This window comes from Gouania willdenowi, chromosome 8 (assembly GCF_900634775.1).
Source record: "Gouania willdenowi chromosome 8, fGouWil2.1, whole genome shotgun sequence".
Classification (NCBI taxonomy): domain Eukaryota; kingdom Metazoa; phylum Chordata; class Actinopteri; order Blenniiformes; family Gobiesocidae; genus Gouania; species Gouania willdenowi.
In genome coordinates this window covers 17141295-17169283 of record NC_041051.1, presented here as the reverse complement: position 1 = coordinate 17169283, position 27989 = coordinate 17141295, and the positions used below count along the sequence as shown (strand labels likewise).

Below are 27989 nucleotides of genomic sequence, written 5' to 3'. Positions count from 1 at the left end.
GAATCTTTTCACACACGACATACGTCATTAATACGAGCCGCGAATGGATTCGGCCCATAAAAGAATAGGGGACTGAAACACTCCGCACGCGCTTCAAAGCCTCGATACGGAACGTCACACCACTATCTGTTCTTTCTAAGTCCATGTTTGTTCCGTTGTCAATAGTGCTTTAGTGGCGTATTATAGCTATAGTTGCATTGTTTTGTGTTTATATGCTAGTGCTAGCCAGCTAACCGATTGAATAGCTAATATTCTTAAACAAACTCACTTCCCGTCACTGACAATGGCTTTATTGGAGGAAAATAAAGGAAGCCCCGGTGCTGACGAGGGGGAGACGGACTCGATAACCAAAGCCTGCATCCTGGACGGCTTCACTGAGGTCGCAGATACCCGAGACCTGATCTGCAGCCTCCCCCAGGTTCATGGAGACATGAGACCCAGAGAAGTGACCACACAGAAGTTCAAATGTGAGAGCCACTAAACCAAAACACATCATCAAACTGTTAATACTAATTTGACACAGCTGTCTGACTGTCATGTTTCCCCATGCAGTGATATTAGACCGATACCAGGACCAGCCTCATCTGCTGGACCCACACCTTGGTAGGTACTCATCTCCACATGGGTGTGTTCTTTGACGTGATAAAAGCAACTAACAACAGTTCATACGTGTTTCCTGTCTAATTCCAAACAGGATCGCTGTTCAGTTTACTGTTGGAGTTTGTGAGGAATGAAAAGTCAGAGCTCTCTTTGGTTCACTTGAGCTTTCAGTTTCTCTACTTCATCTCTAAGGTTGGTTGAAAAACACAAGCTGTACCTTCTATCAGTTAATAATGCACTACTAGTACTGTATGCATAGCACACCCATTCATCCATACTGTCAGTGCTGGCATACAAACTGACATCCTTATAATAGGGCTGGGTGATTTGGACCAGAACTCATATCTTGATATTTTTTCTCAAAATGGCGATATACATCTCAATATTTTTTAACTCAATAAAGTTTTACCAAAAAGACAATTCTAGGTTACATTTTCTGATTCAAAATGCCACACATGTACATTTATGAGCAACCAGCTGCACAAAATGTGCCACTTTTGTCATTTTTTTCAATAAAGGACAGCATGTGTGAGTGAGTTCTGTAGTGTGGCTTCTTTAGGGAAGGTCTGGGTTAGGACTCACTCAGCAATCCATCAAACTGCTTTTTATGCTGTTCTGAGAAGTAGTGAAAGTGGCAAATCCTAAAATTAGTATTTTAATACAAAATAAACCTTAAAAACAAAACTATCGATATAGGCGATATTGTAATTTACTTTACAGTATTGCCAAACTAAAAATCTCAATATATCTTGAATCGTGATATACTGCCCACTCCAGGCCTTCCTCACAGGCACATGATCATACACAGTTATCTGGACGTTTTGGGTCAATGGCGTGACATTTGGATGTAGGAATGTAAAAATACAATTGTTCCTTTTAGTTTTTGATAAAATTAATGAACAATGAAATGAAACTAGGCCTACTCTTTTATCTTTAACTGAATGAAAATAACCAAGTGCTTTATAAGAATGAAATTAGCTCGTTTTTCTCGTAACAAATCTAAAGTAGCTGCTCATGAGATAAATTATAAATTATCCCTGAGTCTTAGAGCTCAGGGGTTGAAAATCTCAAACCATTCTGAAATTCAGGCAAATTCCTCACATAGAGCCCTTTATGTAGTGTATTGACTACTTCTGTTGCTTACCTTTGATGGTTGTATTGATTTGTTAACGTCTTTCTTCAGGTCAGAGGTTTTAAAAGAGCCATGCACCGCTTTCCGCACGAGGTGGCAGATGTCCTGCCAGTCTTGAATTTGCTGTCCCAGCAGGATCCCAAAGACTGTAAAGTGAGTCTGTATTTACATCATGGAGGAAAAAAAAAAAACCTGTGTCACTTCACAAGCAATTGTAACTCATTAGCAAAACCACTGTGTTTAGTACATGTTTGTTTTATGGATAGAACCGAGAATGTGAAACCTTTTATCCAATTTCCTTTTTTTTTTTCAGACGTGGGAAACTCGCTACATGTTGTTGCTATGGCTTTCTATGACCTGCCTAAATCCCTTTGATTTTTCTCGTCTGGATGGCATCCTGGAATCAGGTGTGGGAAAGCCAAGGGAGCCAACCATGGACCGTATTATGGATATTGCAAAGGTATTTGAAAAAAGCTGTATGTGTTTTATTATTTAATAAACCTTTACATAATAAAAAACACACAAAACTTGTAATTTTGTTGAATGTGAAATTCAGAGAAATTTTAGAATTTTCAGTAAGTGCCTTATGTTCTCATCTATAAATACAGTTTTCTCCCAGCTCAACTTATTTATTTACTTCTCTTCTTTTCCAGTCATACTTATGCGTTGTTGATTCTCCCAGGAAAGCTGCATCGTTACTGGTGGCGAAGTAAGTGACAGGACACAGCACAAATAAATAAATACATAAATAAATAAATAAACACTAGTTTCAGCCATGATGAACTTTATTAAAATTAGATAGAAAATTCACAATAGTTGTCATGTCAACCAGAGGTTGTCTGAGATAATTTAGAGAAATGTTCAATAGAAATATAAACTGTTCCATAATGTTCATTAATGAACATTTGAATCAACAAATGGCCTCAGGAATGTGTTCCCAAAAAGTTTAAAAAACCTCTCTATAGGTTTAAAATGAGAGGTTTCTTTATTAATGCACTATTCCCAACCAAATCTATGTATTTAAATATTATGTATGTAATATAATGTTTTTATAATTTGTACTAAAACCAGGATTCATTCTTCATATTGTTTTCTTTTGGAGTAGGAATAATAAGTACATGTTCCTTTCTGAATTTTTTGTACTACTGCTAATCATTTTCATATATATATATATATATATATATATAAGTATAATGATATGACAACTTTGGTGTTTAAAGGAATTACACAGGGAAGCAAACTTTACAGTGAAATTCTATATGTCGATTTAAATAAAATCAATTTAGCTAAACTCCAGGACATCTGAACTTGTAAATTGTTTTATTCACACATCAAGTAGACTGGCAGTCTATGGATACATTAAACGTGTCCATAGCCACGGCCTCGTTAGCATCAACACAAACTTCATTATGGCATAGATAAGGTCATACTACATAAAGTATATCATGCTAACTGTAGCATCACAGCTTTTTACACACCAACGAGCCATTTAAAAAAAATAATAAAATGTTTTGAAAAAATAGAAAGTAAGATTTAGGTTAAACCACTTTGTCAAAGCTAGGCAGCTGTAGCAACGTGTCTTCCTGGCATGGTGCACGATCCCCACAATGCACCAGGAGTGACGTCATCATGTGCATAAAAGCCATTGAAGGGTCTTTCACTTGGTACCAGCGACAACTGCTGTTTTCTAGCGGTATTGCATGAGATACAAGTATTAAAAAGTTACAGATCGCATTCGCCAAATGTGTTCCAAAAGTCCCGTGCACAGAGACAGCCAGTAGTGTCCCGGTTTGATTACACACGTACGGATGTTAATACAGATACACAGAATTGATTACGGACAGACAACTTCATTTAAAATTCCTAATTCTACACACACGGATCAAGGTAAAAACACACAGATTGGATTTTACACACACAAATAGTTTTGTTACAATAATAGCCCCATAAATGTCTCGTCTGACAACACTGTACAGGGATCACAATATACCTACATAGTAATTTATAATTCTAACCTTATTGTGGTTTGCACTGCATTTAGTCCTATTGAAAAACAAATACTGGGAATAACTTTTTAATAAAAAGATAAAAATAAAATTATATTTAAAGCTGAACATAATCCTTTAATATTCAAACAAAGCCAGTTTTTGCTACAAAAACCCTTTCTGGTGCTGGTCTGTAATAACTCATTTTGCCAGCAGATGGAGAGCTTGCATTGTAATGCTGACATTCATCTAAAATAATTCTTCTAATTCTGTGTTTCCTGTCTGTACGCGACTTTGAAGTTTTATGACACGCCCCGATGTGAAGCAGATGTGCCTTGGAGACTTTCTGGACTGGAGTCTCACCACAATATCCCAGACCAGTGATGATTCAGTGACAAATGTCAGGGTCCTGGATGGTGTTTTACAGTCCCTGGTAATTGTGTGTGTGTGTGTGTGTGTGTCTGTGGCTGTGTGTGTGTGTGTCAGTGTGATTTGTGAGACATGTGTTTAAACTAGAGTAATGTACAAGATCTGACATGACTGGTATGCTTCATACAGAGCTGTGTGTGGTTTTAGCAGGTGCGTAATGCACCTGTTGCCTGTGTGGGATCTGTTGCTTCAAGTTCTCGGTCTATGTCAGAGAAACCGTTTTCCAGCAAAGGTGGCAAAGGAAATCTAGTTTTAATAGAAAATCCTGATCGCAGTCATTGACTGCATGCTGCAAATATTCACAATTAATAAATCACATTTTCAAATCAGTTTATGTAATTAAAGGTAATAGAATGCAACCCTAAAGCAAGTTCGCTACACTCCTTAACCTTGAACGTAGAGTTGAATAACATGTTTTAGAAGTCACTGGTTGTTTGTCAAAAGTAATCGAAGCCTACTTAGGTAAGGCTGTGTTTACATGAACGTGTCTTTCTGTTTATGAAATCAGATTGTGCCAGTTGTATGAAACATGATAAAGAATCAGTAGTTACTTATTGGCTGAACCTAATTAGATTAAATGACTGTACATGAACCAATTTTACTGCATTTTGTGTTTAGTTATCCTTTGGCTTCAGAAATCACAGGAGCAAATGACTAGAAAACGGATAAAATAAAGGAACGTGGATTTGTAATCAAGTCACTGATTCTGTAGTATATTTAGAAATTATGTTTTCTTGTGTTTGACTCTTAGGCAAAGCTTTTTAAACATGGGAAACGAGATGACCTCCTTCAGTACGGTAGGTTAAATGGTCTATTATCTAGGTCTCCTGTTATCAAAAATATGTTATATATATTGTTTGTTTTTTCTATATAAAAAAAGATGTTTTGAAGCTAACTATGTTGTCTTTTCTAGCTCCTGTGGTTCTGAAATGTCTGCAGGACAAGAATTTCTCAGGGAGCAGCGAGTTGCTGAGGAAACTGATTGTCAAACTTAGCCAGAGGCTTGGTCTCACCTTCCTGAAGCCACGCCTGGCAGATTGGAGGTCAGATTTACACTTATTTGTACTTATTGTAGGCAGAAAATTTATGTCACTTTTTTTTTTTAGATCATATCCTTTCATTTAAAAACAGTGATAGATGTTATTTCTAAACAATGTAATAGTTCCCCCACTTCTCGAGATTACTCTTTTTTTAGTTTCCAGATTTTTCAAACTTCTAACAGTATTACACAACAAATCAAGATTGTTCAGTATAACCATCAAAGGCTAGATTTGGAAAACTAGGTGAATATCGTTAAGGGTTATTTGTTCCAAGTGCAGCTGCCTTACTATTCGACAATAAATTGGATAACTGAGAACATTCCCGAACATGTAATAAGGAGTGTTTGCTTAGTTCCATAAAGGAACTACAATATATTTTTTAAAATCTCTATCAAATTTTCTTTCCAGATACCAGCGAGGCAGCCGCTCTTTAGCAGCCAACCTGGCCATGACCAAATCAGCTGCTCCAGTAACACCAGAGGAGACACCACAGGAGCAGGAAGAATACTATGACATTCCTGAGGAAGTGGAGTCTGTTATTGGTTTGTTTTATTTTTTACTTTTTTGATTAAATAATCATCACCACATCCTTGCAAAAGACTCATTTTTATGTATTTTCCCACAGACCATCTGTTAATGGGCCTGAGGGATAAAGAAACAATAGTGCGCTGGTCTGCTGCTAAAGGGTAAGACTTAACTGTTGACATCCAACAACTTCCTTGTTTTTACGTGTCGCACATTTGTGTTTTTCCAGAAGTTTTGATGTGACATAAGAAATGTTTGTGTGTATCCCTTTAGCATTGGGAGGCTGACTGGAAGGCTTCCCAAGGTGCTGGCAAATGAGGTGGTTGGAGCAGTGCTCGAATGCTTCAGGTAACTTTTTTGCTTTGGGCCTGTACCATCAATAATGTGTTGTTATTTATTTACTATACTAATCATTCATGGGTGATTCAGTCATCCAGCGTTATTCTCCAGTAACGCATTGTTTTTTTTGTGCATCGTGTATCCAGCTTTCACGAAACAGAAAACGCGTGGCATGGAGGCTGCCTCGCACTGGCAGAACTGGGTAGGAGAGGACTGTTGATGCCTTCCAGACTCACCGAAGGTATGTGAAACAGTCATCAGTCAGACACTACAGGGACTGCTGTGGCACTAGGTTATGTATTTTTTTATTCAAGATATTTACATATGTTTACTGTTTTTACAATGCATGATTTCATTTTCCACTGGTGGTTTTAATAAAAAACATGTCCCATTAAAAATCAATTCAAGAAAACATATATGCACACACCTGAGAGTGCTAGTTTCAATTTTTACATGAATAACCAGTCAGCGGTATTAATACGTCACGTTCCCTCCTGCTGGAAGACAAAGCTTAAAGTGGCTTATATTTGCAGTAATTAATCTTCTGATTCAGAGACTTGCAGTGCTGAAGATAAACAGTTTCTACTACTGAATATCAGAGTAGGCAGTTCAGTGGTTAATAGCAGCGAGGCTTCCTCCGAAGAGCCCGTCTGTGTGCTTTTACTCGCTTGTTTGGTTTGTGATTTTTACTTTCCCCGTGAACACTTCTTGCCCTTTTTACTCCTGCTGTCTTAACCCTGGTGGGTTTAGTGACGTTCTCAGCAGAAGCAGGACTGGGAGTTTCTATTAGATCCGTTGAGGGCTGCACAGTGAAGTCGCATGGCATGGCAGCGGAGCTTGCACTGGCTAGCTGACATAGTGCCAGAGCCGCAGTCTGCCTCTGATCGCATGGTTCTTCCTCCAGTGCATTATTAGTTTGCAGCTGAGGATTTTCCGGATTGTTCAGAGAGGAGATGTGCACAGGGCTGCCAGGAGACGATCGAAGGCAGAGGTTCAGAGGCAACTCAGGCATCTTTATAGTCCTAGAGTCCGTGCATGTCAGTCTGTGATCAGATTGAATTCTTTTTTGGTTCTGGTGCTTGGTGGAGAGGTTGAGGGGAGTCAGATCATCTGTGTTGTCCTTGTGATCTCCATCTTTTGGATGAGGCTCAGGAACAGATTCAGAGGAGAAATGACTGCCATCACTTGACCTGAAAGAGACATTTTAAAAGAATAAAAGTTAGACATGTCCTTACAAATATAGCAAAACAATTTGATGAATAAAAGTAATATTTTTTGTACCCTTGATCCACAGTCCCACTTTTCAGCTGTGCTGTGGTTTCTTCGGACATGTGTGTTTGTCCTTGTTGGAGATTGGTCTGTGACTCTTCCTTAGGGCTATACTGGCATTCTTCACTGTCTTTCTGCATGATGTGTGCTTGAATTGGCCTGTCAGGGGACCCTGAAGCGGAACACCCTTCTTTGGGGCTAAACCTTGTTTCCTTGTCTTCACTTCTCACCTGGTGGATTTCCTCCTTTGAAGAAACCGGTGGGGTATTAGGAGTAGGGTGTGTGCGTGGGTATAATTCATAATCCTTGGGGCTTAGATTTGCGCTGTACAAATCCAATGGAATATATCTGTGTCCGGTAATTGGCATTGATAATTCATGGGGCCGGTACATAGCGTAGGGCATAGGAGGACCAGGGTGGAGAGGGTGGCAGTATGTGTATGCGTAGGGTTGGAACTGGGTGGAATGTGGGGGCACAATGGGTTGCAGTGCCATAGGCCGCTGAGGATTCAAAAACTCTGATTGGAATGAGGTGGTGTTGTGCTCACTCACATGGTGGCTTGCTGGAAGGTAGTATGGCGAATACAGAGGCCGGTCAGGCAGCAGATACGGCGGGTAATCAGGAACCATCAGAGAGGTCAATGGTTTGACTGGAATGGAAGGAGGGATTGAGCCCCATGGGAATCCCGGGTGGGTAAAAGTGGGAGCAGCAGGTTGAGAATCCTCTACCTGTGGCACTGCTTCCTTAAAGACTTCTGCTCCGTCACGGTTGGGTGTGACAGGGGAGAAAGCAGAAGGGCGCGGCAAGTCTTTTTCCTCAATACTTTCTCTGTGTTCCTGATCTAGGCCTAAATCTATGTTTTCTGCAGTCTGACTGATGTCAGTCATTGGACTGTCACAGCCAACATTCACTTCTTCCATGTCATCGTCCTTGGCATTTGTTTTGTTCTCTTCATCAGGCAGGTTTTTAGAGCTGGTCTTCTGGACTGATGAAATCATGTTTGCTGTTTCCTTTGATTTGACAAGAGCTGCTTTTGTTGTTGCTTTGATCTGTCGAGCTGACTGGCTATTCTTTTTGGACATCAAGGAGATAGAGTTTTTGCACAAGTTGTATTTCATGTGGTTGAAGAGATGGGACTTTTCATTGCAAGTGAATGGACACTGGAAACACTGGTATTTGAAGGGCTTTCCTGGTGGTCGTGGAATGTAGTGGGGTCTTTTTGGCTTTCGTTCCTGAACGGTTTCCATTTTCATTTGATATCCCCTCAAAAAAGAAAAAAGTAAACATTGCAGATAAGTATTTACACAAACATTACAAAAAAATAAAATAAAGTGCAAAGAATGGCAAAAGTTTGGCGAATAGTTACTGTCACTGAGGTTATTTTCAGTAGTCTGACTAGTTAAGTTAGTTATTATTCTTATTATTGAGGGATTTTTCTTTGAACACCTTATTTTTCTGCTCCATAAGAAGAATCTTGAGCTGCACTGAACGCTGCACCCCCAGGCTAATGTATTCCTACAACATGAACGCAGGTCTTCAACTGGGTTGAACACCAAACAGAGAAACTGTTACTCCAGACATTTGACTACACCTGTACCTGTTTGCATAGCGGCAGCCTTTCCCTAATTAGCTTAGCAGCCTACAAACGCCCCCACTTGGTCTGCTTGATCACCTGCCTGTCTGTTTCGGTATCTCTTCACTAATCTGCCTCGTAAAGCAGGAGAGCTGCTGGCACAAGTCATGCAGACGCCGTAGTCGCCAGCACAGACCCCGAGGGCATGCAGAGACTTGTGTTTTTCTCAGCCTTACTAAACTCTACGCTGTCGGCGTGGGAACCACCTGCCATCTGCTTCCCATGACGACACCTGTGGGATGCAGTTATCGTTCGATGAGTTCACTGGCTGTGAAATGTCATGAGTGCTTTAAGTAACTTATCACTGTTAAGCAGCAGGCTTTTTAAGAAGGAGCCGCTGAAGGATGAAGTTGGTTGTTTGAAATCAAACATCACCTAAAGCTCAGAGTAGGAGTCACTGGGTGTGCGTTGAGGAACCTGCTTGTCATGCACTGTCGCAAGAAGTTGTCACTCAAGTTTCTCCTCACCTGTGGTTGCATGCAAGGCCACTCCCTTCTTAAGAAATTCCTTTTAAAACATAGATTAGGAAAAAAATTACCCCTCTTCCCAATTTTATTTTTACAAACTAATTTTAGATTTTGAGTGTCTAATTATCTATGTAAAGGAATAGAGACGCTTACACAGTGCATGAGCTGCAACAATCCTAAACAAAGACGCTCTTATTTCAGTAGGATAGTGGTTTCAAGGAGTCAGTCTTCCAGAGACTGGAGCATCAGTCACAAGGGATCAGGACAAGCAACAGGTGCTCAGTGAGCCTTTACACAACTCAAAAATAATCCCAAACACCAACATGTTAAAAGCGACACCACAAATATCTGGTATGTAACAGTAAAAGGCTTAAAGTGAATCCGCGTAAAAGTGATAAAGTGTATCTTTGCTGCAGTGTTTCAAAAATAAAATACAATAAAACAACAAAAATCTACATACCTGCTCTAATTGAGGAGCCTGTGTGTTTTTTCCCCCCCGAGATCTGGGCTTCCAACGCTTTGAAACCAGTGGCCACTATCGGGTCGCTCGTCTTCGGAGGTGCTTAGAGTTCAGAGTGTGTTTGTAAATGTGAGGGATGGTGACTGTGAGGGATGTTACTTGTGTGGCGAGTTCCACTCTCTGAGGTGTTGTCTCATCAGTGGGCGGGGCCTCAGTACAAACACCAGGGCCCTAAGGCAACATTGATGTACCTGGTATTAGTCAAGCCTCGAGCAATGATTTAGATTGGGGGTAGCTCACACAGCTTTCTTCTTTCTTTGAATCAATTGCTTTTGTTTAAAAGGAAATGGTCCCACTACCTTACAGGTTTCACTTCTAATTTAGCATCAACAGACGTAAATGTGCTGGATTGTTGCAAAAATGCTAATTTGCATCTGCAGTCCCTTGGCAGGTAAAAAGAAACAGCAATAAGACAAAAAATCAATGTTAAATAAGGCTCTTTCTGATTGAAATTAACATGTGGTAGAGACTCCTGTGCAATCAATTGCTGATCAGGTTAGTATAGCAATGTCTTGCATTCTAAATTATTTGTCTGTCTGTTGTGCAGACAAAAGTTTTGTTGTCTTCAAGATTTTTCTCAAGTTTTATGAGTTCTTGAAATGACTGCAAACCTTTTTTTGAAATTTATACAGGTTTTATTCATTTCTTGTTTAATGGTTTGTCATCTTGTTTTGCAGTTGTGCCGCTCATTTTAAAGTCTCTGATATACGACAAAAAAAGGGGTACGCACAGTGTGGGCGCCAACGTACGGGACGCTGCTTGCTACGTGTGCTGGTCTTTTGCCAGAGCCTACGAACCCAAGGAGCTCAAGCCTTATGTGAATCAGATTGCCAGGTAACCCTGTTGATTCTACACTAACACAAACATTTAGCTGTATTAGGTTATTGCTGTGCTAACTTCACAGCAAACAACAAACAAGAAATATGTTTTTTTGTGTAGTGAATTTGATAGAATGCAGGCCAGTCTGTGGTTTGTTGTTTCAAGTTCAACAGTAGTTATTGTGCTTAATAGCATCTTCATTTTAAAGCAATACATGCATTCCAAAAAGCTAGTACGTATCCACACCAAATGTGCACAGTAATCCTTTTTCTTGCATGATAAGTGTTCATGTGCAGTCTTTCTTGCACCAGAACGAGACTTTTGTAGGCTTAATTTCAGTGGTGGAATTGGAGCGTATTTTGATTGGCATTTAGCATGAATATTTGCCTCGAAGCTGCTCTTTACAGCTACAAACCAGTTTTTCTGTCCTACGTCAGTCTTGCATGTCCCCACCTAAGCACACATTGTGCTGTTTTTGTGCAGGAAAGAAAAATCAGAGCCTTCTGAATCTGTGTACCTGTCGTTGTTTGGTTATTCCATTTGAAAAACCAAATAACAATAACAAGTAAACAGTGTGGTCATTTTCTTTTACTGACTTAAAACCAGATAAGCAGAGTTTCTCTGTTTTAAAATTAAATCTCGTTCTGTTTGTGAGATATTTTGATATTTAAGGGAAACTATGGACGAGAGCTTCATGTTTTAATCTCACCACACAGACCACAGACCGAGGGTGGAGACTTTTACTCTCTGACAAAAGAAAGAGCAACGCTAAGTCACATTACTGAATAACTGGTGAATTGAAACATTATTAATGCATAAATAAAACAAAACAAAAAATGGATGTTACGAAAAGCACACACAATATGTGGTTAAAGAAACCAGAGGTGGTGTAATGAATCTGCAAGAAAACATGAGCAGGACCAGAAAACTGCTGAAATAAATCCTAAACAGTCCTATTGTGTGAGGAGACCTGGTCCAGGACCTGTGGAGGGAAACGAGGTGCAGTGGACTTCAGAACAGGCTCTAATTACCCTGTATATATCCAAATATCTCACAAACTGAAGGAGATTTTTTGAAAAATGCTGCATATATGATTTTTGGTTCTTCTGTATTTCTGTGTTGGTTTTAAGTCAGTAAAACAAAATAACCACACCGTTATTTTTGATTTGGTTTTAAAACGAAATAACCAAAGAATGAAGGTTACAAGGATTCTTCTGTTTTGTTATTACTAGATCACTTTGATTGTGTCACCTTAAAAATGATTAAGGCAGTTTTCTATTAAGGCAGTTCCACTGTGCTGGGACTTATTAGTGTGTCGTGAGAGATGATCAGGCCTGCCATGTCAGGAGGCAATGATGGGCAGACCCCCTTCTAATGGAAGGTGTGAGTGTGCATTTTCTATGCATTTTGAAGGCATCATAACTGCCAGAGACTCTAACACACAACCACACAATCATCAGTATTTATTATTAAATCTCACCCTTTTGTTTCAGTTTATTTACTGTGATAAAATGGTAAATGGACTTGATTTTGTATAGTGCTTTATCACCACACAGAAGCAGTCTCAAAGTGCTTTACACATCAGCTCATTCACCCATTCACTCTCACATTCACACACCAGTGGGACAGGACTGCCATGCAAGGCGCTAGTCGACCACTGGGAGCAACTTAGGGTTCAGTGTCTTGCCCAAGGACACTTCGACACATAGTCAGGTACTGGGATCGAACCCCCAACCTCTCGATCAGAAGACGACCCACTACCACCTGAGCCACGGTCGCCCTAAACTAACTGTTGGTTCCTAACATAACTCTACTTCCCATTGTTTTTCTTTTATTGATGTTGCTCGATGTTATGTATCACATTGCTTTCTTGTTCAGTATGTCTTCATTTAATAACAGTTTAGTTTATTCCTGCTATGCAGGAATATCAATTTTATTTAGTTTGGTGTGGTTAAAAAAAGAAAGAAATTTGGGTGGTGGGCCAGGTTAATGCCATGTCAATATTGTTTACTCTTAGCTGTCAGAGTTAACAATCAGGGTTACAGGTTATTGTTTTATTTACATTTTTTTCATGGTGAATGGAGGATGTTTCAACTTGTTAAGTTGAGTGGACAGAAGATGTATGGCAGGAGTTGGAGAAACAGGGGAAATCTGTAAATGACCTTCAGCAAATTGCGCCTTTTAGTTAATTTCAGATTTTTATCATTACATGCCACTATATATCCTCTAATTTAGAAGTAGAAATAAACAAGTAATCATTATTTGTTATTTAATGCATCTTTTATTTATTAAGCCAAATATCTATTATATGTTTCACTGACTGTGTTGTCAATATGAAAGGATGATGGTTATAATAGCAATATAACAAAACAACATATGCAACAGGAGCTGAACCTATGCGAGTAACAACAAAATCCCCTTTTTGCTGCAGTTTAATGGACATCAGCCTATCACTAAAGCTGCTCTCGCTCAGCAGCTGATGCAATGTGGTGGATTGTCTAGGAATGGGTGGAAGTTTTGCTTGAAGATTTTTCACCTCTAATACAGAATGCTTCTTCAGTTCTGAGGTTCAAGCAAGTCCAGTTGCTTTAACAAAGCCATCATTAACATGAGCCGAATGACTGAAAACCTTCACAGACGTAGTTCTTCATTGGTGGGATAGTGTCATAGCGCTTCCACAGAAATCACCCTGTGGATCTCTTTGCCCTCATCAGAGCTTCACCAGTTTGTCAATGGGAGGGATTGTGTGTGTGTGTTTTTTTTTAACGCGTTGTCATTGCGGTTAAGATAAGGTTGGTGGTCAAACCTGCTGATAAAGTAGTCCAGCTTGTTTACACTTTCAGCTGCAGCCGTTCCTGCTCCTTTGTCTCTGTTAGCTGGACTCTCACCATCACTAACAGGGTTAGTGGACCCTGCTTCTTGTATGGGTTTGTAGTTGGTCTGACCCTGCTACCACCTGTCTCTGAGCCATTTTCATACACACCTTGTCGACATCAGTAGACAAACACTTTTATTGCGATGGCAAAAACTGATAATTCCGACCAGACAATAATTAAAGAATGACTTCATTTTTTGAGTCAGAATTGTCCTGGCATTCCTGGTCCAAAGCACTTTGTTAGCTTAGCAGTGTCCAGTTATTAAAGCCACAATGTCCAAGCAGAAGAGAATGTAGTCAGCACTGGTACTACTACCCCCTGATTTTAGCAGTTCTTCCCTGTCAGTCTGCTCTGCCTTAGGATACTTTTTACTAAATCCTCATTATGTTTACTCTTACTGCAAACCACCTTGTCTCATAAATGGATAACTACAGCATAAAGACTAAAGATTCATGATTAAATACCAATAATGCACCAATTTGTATCCCCGTCTACTGCTAAAACGTCCATGATTTGTTGAGACATGGACTCCAGTAGATTTCTATAGTTGTGTTGCTATGGTTTTTGCTTTAAGGAGTAGATTTGAAAAAAAGAATTAGGTACACCTTCACCTGGTCGTAGTGTTACTCCAAGATTTTTTTGCCAGTTTTGCATTGTGTTAGACAATAATTTGTGCTGAAAGAGACCAATGCATGGAAAAAAATTATTTATTTATTTATTTATTTGGTAAAAGTGAGAGCCATAATACTATTGATAGTGTTTGTCAATATATTATATTTCTCAAAACATTTCATTCATCATTGATGGTAACATAAATGATGGTAAAAGATGGTAAAAGATGATGATAATGTGCACTGAGATCCGCCTTTCTTTCTAACAACTTCTCTGCTGAAACATTAATTATCGAACCACATGAGTCATCCTTTGCTTTGGCCAACTATTGTTCTACCAGTTTTACATACCCTCCTTTCTCTGAGTATTTTTGATTTATACAAACCAATGCAAACTAAGTTCTGAAGTAGAGTACTCCTTCTACTTAAATTTTTACAATGACTTGTGTGTTTTTTCTGCTTCTAACGATGATGATGATGGAAAACATGTATTTGTAAGAATCGGGTAGAAGCATTAAACATTGCAATATTGCAGGCAGCAGTAAATCATATATTAAACTGCTGGGACTTAATTATTTTGTTGCCATTACCTTCACAAAGCTAATTTAAGAGGATTTATGTAAAACCTTTTAGTTTATTTGAAACTTGTATACAGATTTTTAGTTAAATTGTTGGTTCAAGAGAATACATTAGTAGATTATGTATTCATATTTGTTTGGTACCAATTAATTAGGTGGATTCACTCTTGTTTAAAATTACTTTAAGGCACAGTCAGTGTCATTTTGTAGATATTTATTCCCTAAAGTCTAAGTAACAGTCTTAAACCTGCGTATCCATGTATTGCACCCTTCCAGAGAAGTTCTCCACCATCCAGTAACACGTATCCACTCTTTGTCAATAGTAACGGTTTTCTTAATCCCAGATCTCGTTTCCACTGGCTTGCATGTATAGACCTGTGGCTTCTGACTGTGCAGACCAGCTCTGCAGTGTCAGTTTGAACCCCTGCAAATTAGCATCAGCAGACGCGACAACACCCTCCCTTTCCCCTGCCTACAGGGTTGCCAGGTTTCGCCTGCTGCTGTAGGTTTCGGTCGCCGTTTGGCAGAAATGCAAAGACAAGCTGGTTCCTGCTCTATTCATCACAGCTTGATGACATTCACAGAAAACACATTTCAGTCACTTTGGGACTTAATGACCTTGGGGCACACATACGCTGGTGCACTGGTCTTCAGCTGTGCACACTTACCTCTATCTGTTCTTCTTTTGAATTAATGTTTGTTTTGTATTAACTTTATTGCACATCAGGGGCAGTTGGTAACACCAAATGGCAGTTGGGATCCTGAAGATTTGTGGGGAAACATAGAAGTGGAGAACAAACAAGCCCAGCAGCAGTTCATTTAAGGCTGTTGCACTGATGTTTGAAGCATGTTAGCAGCCTTGATCAACTGACGTTCTCCAGTTAATCTCTGCTGAAACATCTTAAAGCAGTGTTGACGCATGTCAGAATCCATGTTTGCATGTCCATCACTGTCATTGTAAACAATTTGGTTACATTCTGCATTTTGTGGTTGTGTTTCATCCATTTTCTCAAATTCTAGAAGCATACAAAAGATGTTGACTGTCTAAAGTTTATTTGCAACCCACTAAAACATCTTTTTTTACATCAAGCTGCAAAACAAAAGTCTAAAAAACACTTTGATGCAATCAAACTTCTGTTTTGCAAACAATTATCTAAATAATTGTCACACTAAAGTAAAAAGAAGTGTTGCTTGACTTGATTTTAAAAAGTCTCATCGTGAGCAAGTTCTCCACAAGAAATCACCACTGAAAACTGTTTTTTTTTTGTGTGATTTTTTTTTTTTTTTTTCTTTTTTCAGTTCTCTGCTTATCACAGCTGTGTTTGATCGCAGTATCAACTGCCGCCGAGCAGCCTCCGTAAGTTTTCCATATGAAATCCTTTGCATCTTTGACTCAAGAAACAAAATTTCAAGACAAAAAATCTGACTCACTGTCTCGTTTTGTCACAGGCTGCCTTCCAGGAAAATGTGGGCCGACAGGTATGTGACTGCTTCATTGGCTTGATCACCATGACTAACAGCGATGCTGTGATTTCAGGCTTATTTGTTGCCAAAGGTCCAGGTCGCGCTCAAACATGCCACATTAGCAAAAATCTTTTGAAGTTACGATGTTGGCCTTCGTTTATGTCCCCAGGCCACCAGCAGATACTGGTTTTTGCAATGAACTAGATATAATTAAACCTCAAATGTGAGGTTGTCACTTTATATTGGAAACAAATCACAGTTTTTTTTCTTCTTCAGTTATTTACGGTCCTGTTTTTGATCGCATAATGTTTGTTTTACTCTACAGGGGACTTTTCCACATGGCATCGGCATAGTAACGACAGCAGATTACTATGCTGTGGGAAATCTCAGCAACTGCTATCTGAAGATTAGGTAAGCATAGGAGCATTTGTCTCTGCAGTTCTGAGTGCAATATTTATATAAATTTGGGTCGTGCAGCTTTAATATTAGATGCAGATTGAGTCCAATGTTTTATTTTATGGACTAGTTTGGCCAATAACTTCAAAGCAATAAAATAACATGTTGGTTGTATTTATTGGTGGTTCTTCTCCCAACAAAGTAATGTGTGCTCACACATCAAACGGTCAATGTTGTGTTTAACATATTGATTAACTTTCTCACTCAAAACATAGACAATGATTCATTAGATTTTATCATGGCTTTGTTTACTCTCCTCTAAGCGTATATATCTAAATGTCCACTATTGCCATAACAAAGAAAGTCCAACTACGGGAAGTCTTTTAAGTGGCCATCTCTCACAGTAAGTAATGTGCTGCAGGCAGCAGAGCCAACGTTTGAGGCAGTGAAAATAGAGAAGATGCTAGCCTCGGGGCATGTTTGCTTATAGAAGTGCACAAAACAGAAAATGAAGTAAAGCTCTCCCAAAGAAAGCAGAATAAAATAATTATCCTGCGTGGTACATAAATTTGACTTTTTGGATTTTTGCCCTGTGTTTGTAGTGTCTATATAGCAGCTTTTCCAGAGTACACCCAGGCCATGATTGATCATTTAGTGGATATGAAAATCAACCACTGGGATGGGTAAGTTCTGTGTTGATCAGCATCACAAGAAGTATTTATTATGGATGACTTTTGTTGATCCATTCTAAGTGAAGCACACTTCTGGATACATTTTGCAGTGTCATCCGAGAGCTCGCCACCAAAGCACTTCACAACCTGACGCCTCAAGCACCTGATTACATGGCGACAACAGGTGAGCTATGCCACCTTACCTGTTCCCAGTCAGGGTTAAACTTTATATTAAAGCAAATTGATGACAAAAGGTGCTTTCACAACTGACTGAAATGGGTAATTAAGAGCCACAGTCATACATGCTGCTCTTTGTCATGTGTTGATCTTAGTTTTACCCAAGCTGCTAACCATGGCGGTGGGTCCGGATCTGCAACGTCGCCATGGAGCCATACTGGCATGTGGAGAAGTCACGTACGCTTTGTACAAAGAGGGCAGAAAGTCTGAGAGGTAATATAAGCGCTGGCTGTAGCCTTTTCATACTTCACATGTTTGTTATTGACCTCAATAACTCCACTTCCCATTGTGTGTCCCAAAGGGAGGTGGTAGACTTGATCTCTCCTGAATGTGTGGATGCATTAAAAAGCATTCATCAGAAGGTAGGTACAATTGAAGTCATGAAATAAAATCTATTGTAACACTGCAATTCAGCGACTGATTGGCATTAATTCATCTTTCAGATACAGGACAGAAAGCGCTACAGGTACATTAGTTTATGACATATGTGTTGATGATTGGTTGTAGTAAAAAAAACAAAAGGTAATGTTCAACTTGTGATGTTTTTTTAACCAGGGGATTTGGTGGAGAGCTAATGAGACTAGCAAGTAAGTCCAAAAGCCTGTAGATTTGATAATTGTACAAAGAAAATTGTAATTCATAAAAGGCATCACTGTTTTGTAACTTTTAAAGTGAAGTAATAAAGGTGTTTGTGTTTTCTCGCAGTTTGTGGTCTGATTGAAAAGCTGTCCCTCTCAAAAATGCCCTTCAAGAACGATCCTGTGATCTGTAAGTGTGGCCTTTAAATGTTTGCAGAGATGTTTTTTTTTCCTTTGTTCACTGTCCGAGCTGATGTTTTACAGCTGGCTGGCAGTGGATTCTAGACAACACCATAGAAACTCTTCATCTAGTTTCCAGCAAGGCCAGGGATGACATTTTGGTAAGCTTGTCTTGTCTTTTTGTTATAATGGGAAAATGTTGCCGTTCAAAAGGCAGATTTCTCATCTTGCGTGCTGTGTAAAGAACTGTTAAATGTAACACTCCTTTGTTTGGTTATGGCATCGCTATAGAAATGAAATTTGATACATACTTGATAATAATATTAGCAAACTGACCTGGAGAAAGGTGAAAAAAGTGAAAAAAAAATGGTTACAAAAACATGCCTGTCATATATTTTCATATTGTAAAGATAAATTAAATACATTTGAATAAAATAAAATCTTATTAGGAAAAAAATATTTGAATTATTAAATAATTTTTTTTTTTTTTAATATGAGGCGTTTCAGATGAAAAGAGAGAACATTTTCAGTAGTTTCTCACTTACAGTATATATTTCAATTTATCAGATCTAAATGTCTAGTAAAATGTGACTTTAACCATTTTTGCTTACTTTTTGGCCATTTTGTGGCTACAAAATTTTTTTAAACCCTGAATACCCTGTTATCACTTTCCCGGTGTGAAACGTAAGAAAAGCATGTATATTTTCCTCCTGCAGTCGGCTGTGGTTTCTGCTTTGATGGCTTTGTGTGAGGAGTACTACCAGACTGAGACAGGCCAGGCTGACGCAGAAACACAAGGTCGGCTTGTATCTACTGTATATAAGGTTTTCTTCTACTCCTAAATGGAAATTAAACGTCAAGTTTGTGTTTGTGTAGACGTTTTAGTGTCTCGGTACATCAACGGATTGCAGAGCGCACAGTTACTGGTTCGCTGTGGATCTGCCCTCGCACTCGGATGTTTGCCAGCTTTTATGATCCACGGCAAAGTGGAACAGGTATATATGAAGGGTGTAGAATTTAGTAGCTCATCTACAATTCATTTCCCCAGTGTTGCTTTTCAATGTATTTGTGTTGTGTTTATGCTCTTAGATCTTTGAAGGACTACAGCAGATGTGTGTTGTCACACAAAAGGACAGGACTTTTTCAGAGGCCAGAAGAGACGCCATTAAATCGATTGCTCAGTAAGAATTCCCATTGGATCCTTAAGTGTTTTAAAATCCATCAAATGAAAAAAACCTTGTTTTTTATTCATGTTAAATGTCTGATCCACGTTCTTCTTTCTGCTGCTCTCATCTTTTACTGCTAACTTAAAGCTGTATTGGTGGTAATTCTAAAATAAACAGTGGACTGACTTGTCCTGCTGGACCTGAATGGCATGTCCATTCATTTACTGATGACGCTCACTTGTTCTTGTAGATTGTTTGTTTTTCCCCCTGCTCGACCTAATATTCCTCGTTTCATTTTAATTTTCAGAGTGTTTGTGAAAGCAGGCGTTTGTGCCAACGGGACCCCAGACTCGTGTCTGTGCTCCGAGAATGTGAACAAAGTGTACGAGCTCCTGCTTAACAGCATGAGCGACTACACCACAGACAGCAGGGGGGACATCGGGGCCTGGTGAGTCAAAACATATAAAACACACACACACACAGAAGTGCATACATGCTTTTTAAATTTGCCCCAGGCATTAGGATTGTTTTTCTGTCCCTCTGCATGGGGAAGTGACATGCCTGTCTCACTAGTAGCTCCAGGCCACGCTTACTGACTCGCTAGGAATGTCACCAGGCTTGTCACTTGTCCTCAGAGCATGGGATGGGCCGTCTGCTAATCCTTTACTTCCGTCGTCCTCTGTAAAGAAGGTGTTTGCTTCGTTTCTTTTGCTGCAGTTTGAGATGCACACTTGTTTTTGTAAGTGCCCATAGAATAACTGTTTAGCCCAGTGCTAACTGCATTTAGTAGTGCAATGAGATGGATTTCTGCCAGTTGTTTATAACTTTATCCGTCGCACAGGAAATATAAGAGCATTACAATGAACTCCATTCATCAGAAAGAGCTTTAAAGTGTTTAGAAAATAAACAATAACAAAAACAAGCATCTACTTCTGATTAACTACAGTAAACTGTAAATAATTACAGTTTTAACAATTTTGCAGCTTTGTTCTTATATATGTATATTTTATTTTTCATTTGTTGACCACATACCTGTTTAGATCACTCTTGAGTTTGTAGGGCTGCTACAATGACCCACTCTAATACTTCTAATCTCTACAGTTCATGTTTAAATGAAAGTGAAATCGAAATGAGAAAAATTACATTAAGCGTCTCATTAGAGCACGTGTCAAACTCGAGGCCAATTCGGCTGCAGTTGAAATTACAGAAAACATAAACCATTGTGTGAAAATATTAACTAATTCAGATATTTCAGCCCTTCCAAATACATAAATTGAATGAATATCCACAATATTTGCCTTTTATCACATGATGCCAGTCATTTCTAATCACAAATGTTGAGAAATAAATCTTTATCTTTTCCAAAATCCTGCAATTTTATTCAAGTTATTCCTAAAATTTTTTCCCAAATTGAATAAAAATTGCTCACAAACTCAAGGAAATATTAAGATTGAATATTGTCTGTAACTTCCATTACTTTACATTGAATTTATAGGGCAGAATAATGTTGTAGTTTACCTGCCTAAAATTTGCAGCCTATTTCAGATCAAACTGGTCCATATTTGGCCCCTGAACTAAAATATGTTTGACACCACTGCAATAGGGGAACATGTTTTGCGTTACCCTGTTTTTTTTCTCTTTAAAAAAAAAAAAAAAAAAAAAAAAAAAATTGAAACTTTCTTTGGTGACAGTAACTACCTGTTTCAACCTGTTTTAGGGCAGAGCTTCTGAGTAAATGCCAGCATGACTGTTGCACATAAATAAATTGTGCCCTGCGGCAATAAAACAAATGCCTCATGTATGTCTGTTATAAAACACACTGATTCAGTGACACAAAAACACACACGTTGAGCTTCGCTAGTATTATACTCCCTGATAGTAACATGTTAAATTAGATTAAACTGTATTAAATAGAACTAAAGCAGCTCATGAGAACACAACGGCCCATAATGCTTCTGCGTGATCCTGCATTAACTTTTTTAATGATTAATTTTGCAGAGATCTGTCTTTTTAATATATATATCACCACGAGGGGGTCACTGTTGTCATAAGATTATGGTTGGTGGGCAAACACTGTTCCAGGATTCATTTGAAACAACTCTTTTTTTGCTCAGGGTCAGAGAGGCAGCGATGAGCAGTCTGAGGGATCTGACTCTGCTCATTTCCAGCAGCGCTCCAGAGGTCCTCACACCAGACCTGTAAGTGTGTTCCTGCCTTTTATCTCCAGAGCTCTTTCTGTGACTTAGTCCTCCATGTGTTTAAAAGCATTAAAAACATTTTTTTGTTCCATGAAAATGGGTAGTGAAGGTTGAATGGGGATTATGGGAAGTGTCTAGTTTGTAAATCACAATGTGGCACATTTTAGTGTTTGAAAGGTTTTCTACCTTCCTTGTTAGATTGTTTTAGTCCCAAATCCTAACTAATCTGATAATCTCGAGTGAATTTAGAGACTTCCAACTGTCCTTCACATAAGAAGGAAGCTATGATGATCTTCTCTTCTTCATAGGGTTAAGTGCATGATGGCGTGCCTGGCTCAACAAGCAGCGGAGAAGATTGACCGCTATCGAGCTCACGCTGGCAACATTTTCGTGCACCTGCTTCACAGCACAGAGCCTGCAGTACCTCACATACCCCACAGAGAGGAGCTGTTGATCATTTTCCCAGTGTGAGTTCCTTGTTAACCAGTGACAAATTCTCTTTTTTTTTTATCCTCTATTAAGCCTGTTTCCTGTTCATTGCAGTGGGGCAGTACTGTTTGTGTGTCATGAAATGAAACCTTCAATCATCTCATTGATTATTTGTAACTGGTTTGAGTACAAATTATAAATTAAGGATCTTTAACTATAATTCCTACAACTGAAATATTTAGTTTAAGTATGTTAAGTGTTAATCATAAAGTGTTAACATGTTTTACTCGGGCAAAAGTGGATCTAATCATGTAGTGTTATGATATTTGATCAGATTTAAAGGTTAAGAGCTTACTGGAGTCAGATAATTATTCTTTCTTGCTTTATGTTGCAGTGAGACCACCACTAGTTTGGATTGGAAAGCTCCATCCCATGCTTTCCAGTACATCACCCAACTGCTGGGACTGCCAGAGTATCAGTACCACACCCTGCTGGGCCTCACTGTGTCTGTGGGAGGGATCACTGAGTCTACGGTGGGTGAAAATATAGACAGATAAGTTAGAAATCATTCCAAATAGGAAATGCGTGTAGATTATTTAACCCTAATTTATTTTTAATTTGTTCATGTATTTATTTTTCTGTTAATTTCACACAAATTGATCCTTTGGTGCATTTGTTTTGGAAGTGTCGACCAGCAGGGGAGGCTATAAACGCACTGAAAACTTGTGCTGCTTAAGAAACACCTGTCCTGAGTTGGTTTGTGATTGTCCCACAGATAACAGGCTTTGTAACTCCTCCCTATTCATTTAGCTTCAGAAATCCATCCGATTTTTAAGATTTTATCTCTTGTCCAGACTCCCTTCTTAGATTCATCAGTGGCGAGTTAATAAAAAGAGCTCTAAAAAGGCATAGGCTGCAAAGTTTATTTTTAACTTTTTGTGTTTTTTTTCCATTTAATAAAGTAAACAGGCTTAAAGCCCAGTAAAGTGTAAATCAGCTCCTATCAGGCAGGGGTCTGCAACCTGCGGCTCTGGAGCCTCATGTGGCTCTTTGACTCTTTTGCAATGGCTCCCTATAGCTTTCAAAAAAGTTATTTCTTACAGTGGGTATTGATGAATAATGATATTAACTTCAAATAAAATGATGATAAAACAGTTGGTTAACCTAAAAATATCACTTTGTGCAGTAACTCTGCCACCTTCCTACTTCACCTCCTGCAACCTCTACAGACGATCAACTTCTCTTGCACCTGTAACTAACCTTAAGTTTTAAATCCCTGGTAAGATAACTCAACTAACAAAAAGACTATTCTGGAAGAAAATAGAGATTTTAATTGTGTGGGGAAAGATTGATTTAACTGCCAACATGCCGTCGGTTTAATATACATGTCTGATTTGTTGCAAGAAATTAGCAATTAGCATGTGTTGACTGACATGATCATGTTATCAAGTTCAAGTTTTTTTTGTGGCCCTTGTTCAAATACGCTGCTCCAGATACGTTGTCAGAGAGGTGACAAACCGATATGTTTGTTCGGGGTTAAATGTCAGTGAATGAGCCAAGACTGCCAAGACCCGGCCAAGATTAATGTTCTCACACCACAGGCTCACTAAAGTGTTCACTCTGAGTGGGATGGTGCAATCAGGGACTCTCCAGGAAAAAAAACACACATGGCCACTGAAATGTCCAATAAGATTACCAATGGGAGATTGTATTAGTGTATCTGTATGGAACGTATGCAGGGAAATGTGTTTCCATGATGTGAAAGACAAGATTGACACTTAATTCCACTAGAATTACATAGTGTATGTGTGGAAAATGTATTAGTTTCACATAAGTTTGGTACACAGGGAATACATGAATGTTTCTTTCTCCACAGTTTTAAAATTAAAGTCTTATCTCTGTCTGTGTCTTCAGGTGCAATTCTCCTCTCAGTCTTTGTTTAAGTTCCTGAGAAAGATCCCGGATAACGCTGCTCTGGAACAGTTTGAGGAGGTGCTTCTGAAAGTTTTTAGAGACCATCTCCACAATGACCGGTAAATGCTCGGGACGCACAACAGTTTTTGAGCCACGCTTGTCCTGTTATTAGTATGATCTAAAACATACTTATAGCAGGTTTTAGCGAGTAAGGTTTACATCAGGGGTGTCAAACTCATTTTAGTTCAGGGGCCAAAATACAGAGCAGTTGGATTGCAAGTGGGCCACAGATTTTATGCGGGAAAACAAGTAATTTAAACATTTTTGTGCCCTATAGTGTACTATAGGGCACAAAATACTTCTATGTATACATAGAAGCTGACAATATCAAGCAATAAGTGATAGATATCATTACCAATGGGGTCTTCACTTTATATTTTATTGATTTTGTTTCCAATTTATATTTAATTAACGGATATGTTATGGAATAATTTGAGAAAAATTAAAGGATATTGTAAGAGTTTTGAGTTTTGTTTCATTAGTTTAACATTAAATATGACTGCCATCATGTGATATAAGCACCGGTAAAAACTGTGATCCCCTGCAAATAGTGTTGAGTTTCATTTACACAACGATTTAAGTTTTTTTCTGTCATTTATTCTTTCTCTCGCGTGCCAAATTAGTTGATCCGAAGGGCCGGATTTGGCCCCCAGGCCTTGAGTTTGACACATATGGTTTACATAGTGTGCTGCTGTCTAATCTCTTTTTTTTCTGTCTTTCATTAGAGTCTGCATCCCCATCCTGAAAATGCTTGATCAATTGCTCACCATGGGTTGCTTCGAAATCTTGACCACACAGGAGAAGTGAGTTGTTATGAAAGCTTTGTTTTATATGATGCGGCGGTTAAATCAAATAAATCTCTGTGTTCTTGCAGTCACCCATTTTGTATGGAGATTTTGAATCTTTGCAAACAGTGTAAGAAAACCAAAGACCCAGCTAAGCTGCGCTGCTGTATCTCAGTGTAAGTGTCCTCTCTAGTTAATAAAAGCTTTACACTGCACTAAAGGAACACTGACTTTAAAGCTGAGTGTGCTGCTTGGTGTTTTCCAGCTTCTGTGGGTTGATCCAGTTCCAAGGTGATGTGAGGAAAAAGGTTTGGTCTCAGCTGCTGCTGCTGCTCTGCCACTCAGGCTGTGCGGTAAGTCTGAAGGACTCACCGATCTGTGGCACCTCAAACCCACAAACAAGCTCTCCTTTATTCCATCTACTTTGTTGTTTCTAAAGGGTTGTCAGGTCTGATTTGAGCCTTTTAGTCCTTCCAAAATGTTTGTTATGATGGTACGAATTGGGCAGGATCCAGGCTTCTCATTCAAGTAGAACATTTTCATTATCATTAATTTGATTGATTTTGGCAACAAAGGACTAATCCAGGACTAAAACACTTTCATGCATCCGTCTACAGGACTCTACATCCCACAATGCAATGCACGAAACCTTTTCGACAATGTTGATAAAGTGTAAACATTCGAGATCAAAACAAACTTTTGAGATGCAATTTTAATTTTTTTTTTTTTGAGCAAATTATCTTCATTGTATTGATTTATGAGGCCCACACTATGTATTTATCTGATTTAGGAGAATAACACCACAATAATGAAATTACTCCATGGAAGCTTTAATGTGATTTCTATCAAGTGGGTCAGTCCTTGAGCAGAGTTTTCCAACCTTGGGGTCGCCTGAAAAGTCTAGTGATAAAATAAAATGTAATTTTAAATCAGAAATGTATTTTATTACATTTAAAAATATATATTTTTATTTATCTATTTTGCACAATTTAAAACTACATAATGTCACAGAAATAGACATACAGTGCAGGAAGAAGAGGCAGAAAACTCAGAGCTTAAATAATAATAATTATTTTTCAAATTTAAACACCACCACAATCTTAATCAACTGTATTCTATACTTGCACTTTCTCAAATATAAATCTAGTTCAAATGAAATGCAGTATAAATGTATCTGAGCTGATGTATATGGTCACTTTGTGCACTAATCCTTATTACTCTGTATTTGTAACACATAACAAATATGATCAAAAACTTTGTACCATAAAGATGGGGTCACAACAAGACAAAGGTTGGGAAAAAGTGGTCTAAAGTCTCTGAATAGTTTGGACCTTTAAAGCCAGTAAAATGTCCCTCTGACACAGTTTGTGTCTCTGAGAGCCGTTCAAGTCATCTGAGCCTCTCACAGCATGAAGACAAACCATTGCTCCTTTGTCATTACTGCAGATAAGACAGATGGCAGCTGACCAGATGTACGAGATGCTTGTGACCTACGACGACGTCGTCAATCCAGAGGTGTTGGGTGAGATCATCGAGTTGCTCAGTAACACTAACTGGTGAGTGTTGCCATGTGAGGCTATACCTATAGATTACTGATGATTGGTGTTGACAAGTGTTGGTGTTACAGGCAGAGCGACCTGAACACACTGCGGCCACTTAGGAATCAGATTTGTGATTGGCTGGAAGTTCCACAGCCACAGCTGATTTCAAAGGTATATATTTCGTTTTCTTTTTTCACTCAGTAATTAAAATATTCCAGCAAGTTCATTTTGTCTTCTGTTTGGAAATAAGTTGTTTCATTTATTCAGACAACTTTTTTCATGAAATTGACTTTGAAATTGAGTTTGATCCCCTGACATGTTTCGACTGCCTCACAGGCATCCACTGATCACTTTCATATGTCCTCATGAGTTCTTTCAAAGTAAATTTCCTGAAAAAAGTTGGAAATAGTAGTTAAAGAACATGGCTGATCTGACCACAATTTTGTTGTTTTGCTTTGTGTACAGGGTCCGTCCCCTGCATCCTGATCAACAGTGGCTATAAAACCAGCAGAACCAGGATGAGGGTGACCTGGTTACTCATTTCTCCTGATCTGTGTTGGCTGCTTTACTGTTTCTCTTTACTTAAAACACATTAAACATCTGGAACATGTTTCTTCAATTCATTATAACTAGTACAGTGCCCGTCGGAAGTATGTATTCATGTGGAAGCTTAAGTAGAGTCAATTATGGCCAAATGAGTATGTGTTTGAAGGTTGGATGTACAAAGAGGTGTACCATACTCTGTAGTGTTATAAAGGGGTTTATTTGTGGGTGCAAAATAAAACAGCATGTGCGATTTCCCTGGTTTAATTCTATGGGACATGATAAATGTGTTTGTTGGTTTTTTTTAAACTCACTTTTATATTTTTTTTGTTTGGTGAATCTTTCTGTAATGTATGTTTTTTGGAGTCATGTGTATTTGCGTGTCTTTCAGCTGTCTTTTTGTGCATTTTTGTATAATTGTTTTTGGTTGCTAGTAAATTACCCGTCGAAAGTATGTATTCATATAGTGGGAGGAGCTTAATTAGAGTTGTCAATTATGGCCAAATGAGTATGTGTTTGAAGGTTGGATGTACAAAGAGGTGTACATACTCTGTACTCTGTAGTGTTATAAAGGTGCATATTTGAGGGTGCAAACAAAACGAGTGTGTGATTTCCCTGGTTAAATTCTATGAGACATGAACATGATAAATGTACTTGTTTTTTTAACTCACTTGAAATTTTTTTTGTTTGGTAAATTTTTCTGTAATGTTTTTTTTTTTTTTTTTTTTGAGTCATTGTGTGTATTTTTGTGTCTTTCTGTTGTGTTTTTGTATAATTATAGTTATTTGTTGCCATTGTAATGTGATTCTGTTGTCATTTTTTTTTTGTATAAATATTTAGTTTTGTGTATTTTGAGTCATTTGGTGTTTGGTGTATTTTTCTGTAATGTGTGTTTTTTTGGAGTCATTTTGTGTGTGTGTTTTTTTTTTTTTTTTTTTGGTTGCCATTGTAGAGTGATTCTGGGGTCATTTTTTGTACTTTTGAAAGGTTTGAAACGCTGATAA

At 38.5% G+C, this 27989-nt stretch overlaps 2 protein-coding genes across 2 annotated transcripts; one reads left to right on the top strand and one right to left on the bottom strand.

Annotated features, from left to right (window-relative positions):
- The first annotated feature begins 18 nt into the window (after window positions 1–18).
- On the top strand, window positions 19–27052 carry tbcd (tubulin folding cofactor D). Its single transcript, XM_028454792.1, has 39 exons — window positions 19–467; window positions 553–603; window positions 695–792; window positions 1784–1885; window positions 2046–2192; window positions 2386–2441; window positions 4018–4150; window positions 4898–4943; window positions 5060–5189; window positions 5595–5728; window positions 5812–5872; window positions 5985–6059; window positions 6197–6291; window positions 10617–10773; window positions 16123–16180; window positions 16273–16302; window positions 16613–16698; window positions 17286–17366; window positions 17465–17538; window positions 17687–17804; window positions 17893–17953; window positions 18035–18057; window positions 18147–18178; window positions 18297–18359; window positions 18434–18510; window positions 19066–19147; window positions 19226–19344; window positions 19439–19530; window positions 19823–19963; window positions 21630–21713; window positions 22022–22180; window positions 22537–22675; window positions 24057–24175; window positions 24842–24919; window positions 24991–25077; window positions 25167–25254; window positions 26348–26457; window positions 26529–26613; window positions 26908–27052. Exons 1-39 carry the CDS (start codon window positions 284–286, stop codon window positions 26926–26928), a joined length of 3576 nt encoding a protein of 1191 aa, XP_028310593.1. The 5' UTR covers window positions 19–283; the 3' UTR covers window positions 26929–27052.
- Window positions 6339–10044, bottom strand: znf750 (zinc finger protein 750). The gene is made up of 3 exons (XM_028454793.1): window positions 9880–10044; window positions 7332–8582; window positions 6339–7240 (listed from the first exon to the last, which is right to left on the bottom strand). Exons 2-3 carry the CDS (start codon window positions 8570–8572, stop codon window positions 6667–6669), a joined length of 1815 nt encoding a protein of 604 aa, XP_028310594.1. The 5' UTR covers window positions 8573–8582; window positions 9880–10044; the 3' UTR covers window positions 6339–6666.
- Window positions 27053–27989: the final 937 nt, after the last annotated feature.